Source organism: Lithobates pipiens, unplaced genomic scaffold (genome assembly GCF_037356315.1).
Source record: "Lithobates pipiens isolate NorthernLeopardFrog02 unplaced genomic scaffold, aLitPip1_a1.2 Scaffold_28, whole genome shotgun sequence".
Taxonomy (NCBI): domain Eukaryota; kingdom Metazoa; phylum Chordata; class Amphibia; order Anura; family Ranidae; genus Lithobates; species Lithobates pipiens.
The window spans coordinates 16,264,797-16,275,315 of NW_027507789.1; the positions used below are offsets into that span (position 1 = coordinate 16,264,797).

Consider the following 10,519-nt stretch of genomic DNA (forward strand, 5'->3'; position numbering starts at 1 on the left):
AAAAACTAAAATAAAATTTGTTAAGATTTAAATCCCTCAAGTGACTTCAGACCTCAATGCTGGCAGCCCCAGTCACTTGTAAAGCCCAGTTTTACTGGTCTGACATCGGTTAGATCTTTGGTTAGGTGAACTCTTTTTCCTGGCCTGCATTCTGATCCTTAAATAAACTTTCATTTTATAAAGAGTAAATCAGCAGTTTTATTGAGTTGCCTTTCTATGCTATTAATCCTGAATAGAGTGCTGATGTGCCGGTCTGTAGATGATGAATGGGAAGCCGAATCCACCCGGCACACTGCAGCAGCAAGTTCCATTGTGTCACCTGGACCCTTCCTGCATCAACACAAACAAAACCTAGAAAGGGTGGCAACTTTTTTTTTTTTTTTTTTTTTGCAGAAACAAGTTCACCCCCTTTTCATCCAGTAAAACACTAACCGCTCCTGAAATCAAGAAAAAAACACTGGAATCTTTTTTTTATTTAAAATAATTTTAATACAAACTAAATATAAACTATTTCAGTTCTTAACATGTAAGACACTGACTTAATATACTTTAACTTTATCAAGTATTGCACAATTTAGATACAAAAATTACAATTACATATCTCCATCTTTTATATAGCAAAAAATCTTAATTTTTGTAACAGAAAATACAACTCTTGAAATTACAAGTATCCCTCTATAATTAAAGTACAGTGAGGAATAAAATCAATAATTTTTTTATTTATTTTTTTGAACAGCTTGGTGTCTCAAAGACGTTTCAGTTTCAAAATATAAGAAAAAAAAAAAAAAAAAAGCTGAAGGAATCACAGATTCGTAAAAATCTTGAAATGTGTCAATGTAAATATATTATATAGAAAAACTTACAAAGTTGGAAAGTCATTTCCCCTTTTTTTTATACATTATACAATGTAATTTTTTTTTCACTCCTCTAATGCAGGTGAAACGGGATATTTCGACCTTCGAAAGCAAAAAAAACACACAAATATTTTCCATTTTTAGAAAAAAAAAACTCAATGCCTATAAAAAAACAAAAATTAGCTTCTAAATACTGTACCAGGCAATATTCCTTAAAAGTGTAGTGAACACAATATAAGCTTGCACTTAGTCTGGGGGGGGGGGGGGGGGGGGAATAATAAAAAAAAAAAAAAAAAGTATGTGCTTCTGCAACCAACTTGAATGTACGAGGGCTACAAGCTGAGGAAAAAGGACCGTGCAGCTTGTACAATACTTTGGATAAATAACAGTTTTAGTTCGCCATAACCGGCTGGAATTGCTGATTAGAATACTGCACGTTGCCGAGGCTGAAGTTCAAGCCGTCCACTAGCGATTTCTCGTTGAGACCGCCGTACGCCGCAAACATGTCGAAGGCATTGCTGTAAGGAAAGGGGCCAAGGCCTAGTGCATTATCGTTAGGGCAGTTCATGCCAAATCTTCCTTGATCTGGCATTTCGGGGAACATAAACTCCTTGGCGTTCGGAGAAAGGGCAGAGGTATTCTGCTGGAGGTTTGTAAGGCCGAGGCCGTACAGCGAGTGCATGGAGGACGACAACGCGTTCTGCTTTAACAAGTTGTTGACGGTGAAGCCGAACTGCGTGGGGGAGGACCGCGCAATCTTATTGCGGGCGTTCATCTTCATTTTGGTGGAGCCGAACTTGGTGGCAGCAAAAGTGGCAGTCGTAAACGTTAAAGGTTGAGAGACCCTGGGCATGAACGTGGGGCTTACAGCGGCCGAGTCGCCGAACGGAGGCGAGGGCGAGCTGGATACTGGAGAGGACTGGTCGATGATCGGCATGAACACCTGGGCCTCGGGGTTAAAACTGTTCTTGATTTCCTTGTCAAGTTCTGATCCGTTCTCGCTGTTGTCGTCGACATAAAGTACTTTGATCTGTCCCTTCTCTCCGATCTGATAGGACACTTCAGAGGGATCGATCCACACGTTGAGGTCATGAGGAAGGTTTCTACGGACGTCTTCAATGTCCAGACCGCTTTCGTTGGCGGCCTGCTCTATGACAGGCTCTACCTTCTCACCGACGTGGATGCACCTGTAGCCGGACCCCTTGTACGGCTTATCAGGGTACCAATGGCCTTCATATTTCTTCTTTAGAAGTCTATCAAGCTCCTCCCCGAAGATGTTGACTCGTCGCCTGGGCAGTTTGTTATACAGATAAGAGATGATAAAATTCAGAGCTACCTGAATTTCAAGCTGCATATCTGTCATAAATCTCTCTCGGTAAGTGCAGGAGGATGTTTGTCAGGCAGGTAGAGGGTAAAGCACTTAGAAGTCTGATTTTCCTACAAGAAAAAACAAACAAACAAATGGTTAAAAAGGAAATTCTTATGTCACCAACACCAGAAAAGTACATGAGAAAGCTGCACAACCCAACTGAAGTTCCCCAAACTTTGCGTTCCTGGTGAAGGCCTCCCTCAAACAATGTGACAGGACCAGTTTTTTTTCTTTTAATCACAAGGACAACGCATGGAAAACAAGTGACTGGGAACCAAGTCAACACTGCCAGATGCACTGGGAGGTTTCACTGGCTGCAGGTAAATATTTTCCTGATTACACACAACAAACATCTCAGAACGCAAAACTGACCAAACCGGGCAGAGTGCACCCTTCCCCCACCTGTAATTTACAGTCCGGTCATGGCTGAAGAATATTGCAGTCTAAATGGGAGTCTGTCAAGATCAAAATGACGATTACTAAAGCAGAACTTCACTCAATCAACGTGGGCTATTTTTTATTTTTATTTTTTATATACACAATGGACCTGGACCATTTTTAATCCTCATGCTTCTAGCACTTGAAAACAGATAGGAAAGTAGATTTTTTTTCACATTTATTCAGTTACCTCCTGGTTTCTTGCCTAGGCAAATAATGTCATACATCCCAGGAGTCTTCAAGGGGTGAGAAGGTGCTTTCCCTGCTAACACACCTGCCTGTGCTAAGGGCAGATGGATTCCAGGAAGTAAACACTACATGAAATACCTGCCCTTACTCAAGATGGCCACAGCCAAACATGCTGGGGAGGTTTTAAAGGAGGCAGGGGGGGGGGGTTTGCTTTAAAGTGGTTGTAAACCCTTACAACACACTTTGACCTACAGGTAAGCCTAGGTTAAGACTTACCTGAAATCAGGAAATATTTCCTAAACCTACACGGTTTAGGAGATATTTGCCGAAAAGACAGGCACCGCTGTCTACCGCGCATGTGCCGTAGACAGCTGAGAGCGCAGCTGTCAACGGCGATATGCCGCGAGTGGCGGCTCCCGTGCGCATGTGCAGGAGTGACATCATCGCAGCTTCTCTTAATGACAGCAGTGAGACCCACCGAGAAGATGGATGCGTGGACTACAGGGGACAGCGGCGACTTCGCTGGCTCCTGTGTCAGGTAAGCGACACATAATGGGCTACTATGCGATGCATAGTAGTCCATTATGCTTTACCTTTGCAGGGAATGAAAGAGGAAGTAAACCCATCAGTGTTTACTTCCTCTTTAACTATTAAGTTAGCCAAAGCTGGTTTGGCTGTACTACGGATCCCAGGAGCAGATCGTTCTGCACTCCTGTGGCCTATTTTCAGCAGGCTGAAACCCGCTGCTCGAGGTCAGGGAGCCAGTCCAGTAAGGCTGAAACTACTAATCAATTGACAACTAATCGATTATGAAATTAATCAATCAGCCAGTAACAATGGGGCAAAAAAAGCCCTTTATAGTACAAAAAAGAGCAAATCGCTACTGTAAATGTCAGTTACACAGTAAAATGAACCCCTTATAGTGATTATCTACTTTTTTTAACTATAAAGGGCTAACTTTAGTTTTTTTAACCCCATTATGATACTGAATGTCTTAGACTTGGTTCACATCTATGTTTTTTTAGCAGAAAAAAAATTAGTTAATTTACATGGTTTCCTATGGGACACGTTCACATCTGCTTTTTTCCACCGCCGCATATTTGGAAAGCGTCAGGGACTGTGCTTTTTTGGTTCAATAGACTTCAATGGAGAAGCTGCAGAAAAGCATGTAATGAGTTTTTGCAGCAATCTGTGTTTTTTAATCTGCCCAACAAATTGGCCAAAAAATAAATAAAAAACAAAATCGCAGTAAAATCACGTGCGCAAAAATCAAAACGCACAGCAAAAAGCACGGCAGAAACAGATCAAAAGCAAACTGCATAGGTGTGTACTGAGCCTTATACTGGTCACACCGAGAAATTTTCAAACGAGAATATTCCGACGAAAAATCTTTGTACATTCACTGAATGAAAGAATGTTTGAAATTTTCACTTGTTTTTAACATTCTGTTTTTAAAATTAATGTAATTTCTGATTGAAAACCACATACACTGTGAAAATTTCTTTGACCAAGTAGTTTTCTATTTCCAAATTTTCCTGTAACTTGTAGAAAACGAATGTCAAATTGACCCCACTAACTATTAGAAAAAAATGAACGAAGGAAGACTTTAAAAAAAATTGATCTCCGAGTCTGATATTTACCAGATTTCCCCCTTTAATAGTATATACAGTATATCTCTTCTGTCTGTTATTCTCAGAGTGGATTAGATATTTTGCTCCTTAACCATATAGTTATTTATATTTACCACTGCATAGAGATATTTAAGAATAAATTGCCTTTTTTTTTAACTTTACAAAGCAACTAAATTGTACACCACTTTTTTTTTAAGGTTATTAACCAATTAATCGGCTAACTAATCGATTATGAAAATAATCGTTAGTTGCAGCCCTACAGTCCAGGCTTTGGCAGAAACATGACCATATGGTCAAGATCTGCTCAGATGCCTGGCATCTGTCTCAGCCTCTCAGCGAGCCACTAGGAGCCTGAGCCGGCCGCTCCTGTCCCCTCCAGAGCCCAGTGCTCCAGTGAGCGAGGGGGGGGGGGGGATGGGCAAAGCAGAGAGCCGGTCACAGGGAGCTTTGAGAAACCACTAATCAGCATTTGATCGCTCGGTTCAGTCTTGGAGCCGGCAGGGGGGGGGGGGGGGACAGATGTCGGTACGACAAACAGCATTTTTGGTTTGTGGGGCTCAGATACAGTTTTGTTCCATTTTAAGCTGGCCATACACAAAATCTAATTTGTTGCATGGGTGGCCCCGTCACCCCCGGGCTGGACAAGACATTTTCCAATTGACTTTTGCTGGAAGGCACAGCCAAACATTTGCAGCAACTGTTCCGGTATAACAAGACGCTGGTGCCAGCTGTCCGAATACTATAACCAGTGCTGAAAGTTAGTCTATACCAGTGGTTGTCATTTTATAAACTAAAGGGGGTCTCAAAATGCAGCTCCTGATGTCAGAGGGCTGCACATAATGTTCAATATATGTAATGCTTGAGAGGACTGTCAGAAACTGGAGACCTGAAATGAGGGTCAGAGAGTGGACAGGATACATTGCTGGCTGGGGATATGCTACAAAAGACAATACGAAATCGGGAACAAGTTACATGAGACTAGTAGAGATCAATGCGACGACCCCAATCAATGTTCTCACTACAGATTGCTCCGAGGGCTGCACATCATATACCAAGGGGCCGCATGCAGGCTACAGGTTGAGCACCAGGGGTCTATCCACAATCTTCATCATGGATGGAGGAATTAACCAAATTCTTTTGGTCAGCCTGTGATAGGACAACATGGAGAAATCTAAGGCCCCTTTCACACAGGCGGACCAGTCAGGGTTTTTTTTTTTTTTTAGGCAGACCATGTTGAACCATCCATTGACTGCTATGAAGCAGCAAGTGTCAGAAACTTGTCCACTGACACCCACCAACATCTGACCCAATCAGAGGTCCCCATACGTCTTGCGGATCAGATGACAGATGGAAACATACAGGAGGTCTGTTTACAGCCAACCATCCATAGAGAGTGGGCTGTGTATGTCGGCTCTGCATAAGTGGAGCGGACTTGTCATGTGTTTGCTCAGCAGACAAATCTCCCGCTGAGCAGACAGATCCGCCGCCAGAGTCCACATAAGTGAAAAGCCTTAAAATGGTTCAAAAGCTTTAAAAAAATAAATAAATAATAACTCGTTAACTTGCCTGCTCTGTGCAATGTTTTTGCACAGAGCAGCCCCGATTATCTTCTGGGGTACTTGCTTGTGCTCCAGACCCCTCTTTGTCAGGTGCTCCCACTCCCAAGCCCCGCTGCTGCATTCATTGACAGCATGACACTGACAGTATCAATCTGTCCAATGAGGAGACTGCAGATGGAGCCGCTGTGCTCATGCACATTGGATGAAAAGGGGGGGAGGGGGGGAGCTGCAGAACAGAAGTGCAAAAAGGTGAAAAACCTTAACCAGTCTGTAAAAGATTCCTTTTTCTCATCCAACCGGGGGGGGGGGGGGGGGGGGGGGGTGAACATGACCTGAATTCCTGCATCCACATTTTCAAATTTGAAGGGGCAATCCTCCCCGATTAAGGTATTTTATTCAGAAAGTGGGAGAGACTCCCCCACTGACAGTACTGCTGGAGTTGCCCTCTGGGGTAAGATGGAGAGCAGAAACCTCTGCCCTCTTCCCCTTGTGGATACGGAAGTGACATAGGATGTCACTTCCGGGTTCCCGTTGACAGTTCCCCCAGTCTTTCGAGAATGCAGTGTGATGTGCATTCAGTGGAGCACAGGGTCCTTTAGACCCTAGATGTCTCATTAAAGAAAAAACCCCCCCCCCCCACAAGGATTTTAGGGAAATTTCTTAATTATAAAAAAAATTAAGTTACACCTAATTACATAAATCACCCCACCCAACATATGCACAAACGTAAACACGTCGGGGGCCCCTATGACTAAAACACCGATTGCGATACAAGTTACACAATGCTGTGCATGCCGGAATGAGAGCAATAATTCTACCACCAGCCCTCCTAAACTGAGGAGCTGTAGGGGCTTTTTAAAGCGTTGCCTATGGAAAAATATTGTCACCATTTCACAGGGGCACACAAATATAAAGGTTTGACATGTTGGGTATCAATTTTATTCAGTACAACCCTTTATATTTTACCAAAAGGTTACAAAATTTATCACGTTTGTGTTCCCCAAATTCAACTTTCATTGAAATTTTGGACACTCACATTTGTGGTAAGATTGTGTGACAAAATAAATTCGGAGCTACCACTATTTTATTCTCTAGAACAGTGATGGAGAACCTTGGCACCCCAGATGTTTTGGAACTACATTTCCCATGATGCTCATCTACACTGCAGAGTGTATGAGCTTCATGGGAAATGTAGTTCCAAAACATCCGGGGTGCCAAGGTTCACCATAACTGCTGTAGGATGTCCGCTTTCAGAAAATATTTGAGTTTTATTTATATCTTCAGGCCTAAAGTTTTTAAATGTGTGCAAAAAAAATAAAAAAAATAAAACTGGCTATGGAAATGGTTAAAGGACAAGTTCACTTTTGGGAACATGTTCTACCTGTAATCTTGGCAACTCCTAACTTTTAGTTGGCTCCTCGATTCAAAGCAAATTTGTCAAGCCCTGCTATAATCAAGTCACAGTTGGAACACCGAACACTTCTAAAATGCAGGATTAAAGAGGAAGTAAACCCTGATGAGTTTACTTCCTCTTTCATTCCCTGCAAAGGTAAAGCATAATGGACTACTATGCATCGCATAGTAGCCCATTATGTGTCGCTTACCTGACACAGGAGCCAGCGAAGTCACCGCTGTCCCCTGTAGTCCGCCGCATCCATCTTGTTGGTGGGGTCTCGCAGGTCCGCCGCTGTCATTCGGCGAAGACGCGATGACGCCACTCCCGCGCATGCACACGGGAGCCGACACGCGCGGCAGCTCCGTCGCTGAGAATGCCGCGCTCAGTGCGCCTGCGCGCCGCTGTCTACGGCGCCCGTTTTCAGGCAAATATCTCCTAAACCGTATAGGTTTAGGAGATATTTCTTGGACCTACAGGTAAGCCTAAATCTAGGCTTACCTGTAGGTCAAAGTGGTTTGTAAGGGTTTACAACCACTTTAATGCGGGTAGCGTTGCTGCCCATAAGCTGCTCTCAAAAAACACACTTTCTTCCAACCTGTAAACTTCTCCTCAAACATACCTGCAAGTGCCCAAATGTGCATTGGACACACAGGCCAACAGTTGCTTCTACAAGCATTTTATGCCCAGTTTGCTGCTCTAGAGCCACCCGGATAACTGACCCGAAAGTTTTTTACCAGCTTTAATACCAAGCTTAGCTTTAAAGAGGATGTAAAGGGATTTTCTTTTCTTTGTAAACAAACATGTTACACTGTGCAGCTCGTTTTGCAGAGTGGCCCCGAACCTCTTCTTCTGGGGTCCCTCGGTGGCTGTCTCGGCTTCCCCCCCCCACAAGTACTTCTCACATTCATGCGAGCTCCCTCGCATGGTGAGAAGTACTTGCGGGCGCGCTCCCGTGATTCAGCTGACGGCTATAGCCACTCACTGTATCACTTGGCCCCGCGGCGCAAGCCAATGGCTGCGCTGCTTTCAATCCATGCACTACTTAATCAGCGGCCAGGCTGAGCGGCGAAGAGGATGTCGGAGGCGAGCCTGGGACTTTCGAGGGGGTCAGGTAATTAAAAGCACTGTCAGATGTTTCTCACCTTAATGCATTGAATGCATTAAAGCGGAGGTCCACCCTAAAGTGGAATTCCGCTCATCGGAACCCTCCCCCCCTCCGGCGCCACAATTGGCACCTTTCAGGGGGGGAGGGGGATGCAGGTACCTGTACAGTACAGGTATCTGCACCCACTTCCAGGATAGCTCTCTGCGGAAAGGGGCGTAGATTACGCCCCTTTCCGAAAGTCCCCCGCTGCCTGCTGGGAAACACAGATCCCAGAGACAGCGGGGACCGTCCTTATTGCGCAGCGCGACTCGCGCATGCGCAGTAGGGAACCGGGAAATGAAGCCGAAAGGCTCCATTTCCTGATTCCCATACCCAAGATGGCGGCGGCAGCACCCGAGAGACGATAGAGAGATCGGCTTCAGGTGCCGACATCGCGGGCGCGCTGGACAGGTAAGTGTCACTATTTTAAAAGTCAGCAGCTGCTGTATTTGTAGCTACTGGCTTTTTTTTAAAAAAAAAAAAAAAAAAAAAAAAAAAAAAAAAAAAAAACACGGAGTCCCGGCGGACTCCCGCTTTAAGGTGAAAAAAAACGTACCTTTACAACCCCTTTAAAGAACTTCATTCTCTCAACAGCAGTGTGGATAAAAATCAACGATTTAAAAAAAATAAATAAAAAAAATAAAGTTTTATTCTTAAATCAAATTTATTTTCATAAACTGCTTTTGGAGTAAACCTATTTAAGATGCATTTAGTTTTTTTCGGCATGAAATGGAGCTTAGTTATGTAGCACGAGGCTGTAAATTCTGCAGTATTTACATTTTTGGAAAACTCATTCAGTGATTTCAAGCTCTGCAAGCTGAGATAACATGCGCCGCATTGATTCATGTAATTGTCACAGTAACCATGAGATACAAAATTCAGGAATATTCCATTGTTTAGCAAATCTGTGTACACTACAAACTGTATGAATCTGTTCTGATATCGCCGTTTTACTAACCTGACCCCTTATTCTAAACAGGAAACCTTCATTTTTGTTTACAAATATTAAACATTCTAACTACCAGCAAGAAGAAGTCCTTATATTTAAAGAGCACCTGTCATTTCAGATCCATCATGGCAGCGCCTGTTAGCGGGCGTCCACTCACCTGCTGCAGCCACGTCCCTCACCGTGTTGTGTCACCGCCGCATCACCGGCCGTCCCATTAAAGTGAATGGGGCTGTCGGTGAGTCACTAGTGGGTCAGAGGAGGAGCCACTACAAGACAGATTACAGTTTCCTTTTTTTTACATCTCTTTAGTTACTTCCTGGTTTCTGGCCTAGGCAAATTATTACACCCAAGGAGTCTTCAGGAGGGGCTTTTGCTGAGCACAACTGCCTGCATGCCTGAAGCGCAGATGGATTCCAGAAAGTAAATTCTGCGAGTTATCTGCCCTTTAAGAAGTCCAACCCGCGGTTCTCCTAAGGGTCACAGGAGTGCAATTGATTTTTAGCGGAGAGTGGTCTGAAGTCCGCTCTCCACTGAAGTCACTGCAATCAGTTGAGGCAGCGCGTCATCCCGACATCCAAAGTCCGGATCCGCCAGCTGCCTTAACTGATCTCAGCGAGGCGCCTCCCTGCCCCCTCCACAGCCAAGTATCCAGTGAGCAGGGAGGCTCAGAGCAGGAGAGCTCCAGAGCGACAGTCAGCAGCACTCGGGGAGGGAACCGAACCATCAGCGAGGTTCATGGCTCAGTCCTCAGTGTAGAGACGCTGGGGGCAGCAGCGGTCTGATGCTGCATCCACCTAGGCAAGGAAACAAACCCCCCACACTTTTAAGGCCACAGCCAGAACTGCTGGGGGGGGGGGGGGGGGTTCAAAGATTCCTTAGCAAAATAAAGCATGGAGACATGGATGGGGAGAGTTTGCTTGCAGAAAATTTGATTTTTGGTTTGTAGATCCCCTTTAACCTCTTGTCTACCAAGGTAGATTTGCAAACCCT

At 44.3% G+C, this 10,519-nt stretch overlaps 1 protein-coding gene across 1 annotated transcript in view; it reads right to left on the minus strand.

The window, feature by feature from the left end:
• Positions 1-539: 539 nt before the first annotated feature.
• Positions 540-10,519, minus strand: part of TOB1 (transducer of ERBB2, 1) — a 13,119-nt gene continuing 3,139 nt past the window's right edge. Inside the window, exon 2 of the mRNA XM_077458770.1 lies at positions 540-2,291. Within this exon, the coding sequence (XP_077314896.1) occupies positions 1,246-2,217 (972 nt within the window). The 5' untranslated portion in view covers positions 2,218-2,291 and the 3' untranslated portion in view covers positions 540-1,245. The remainder of the gene's footprint in view (positions 2,292-10,519) is intronic.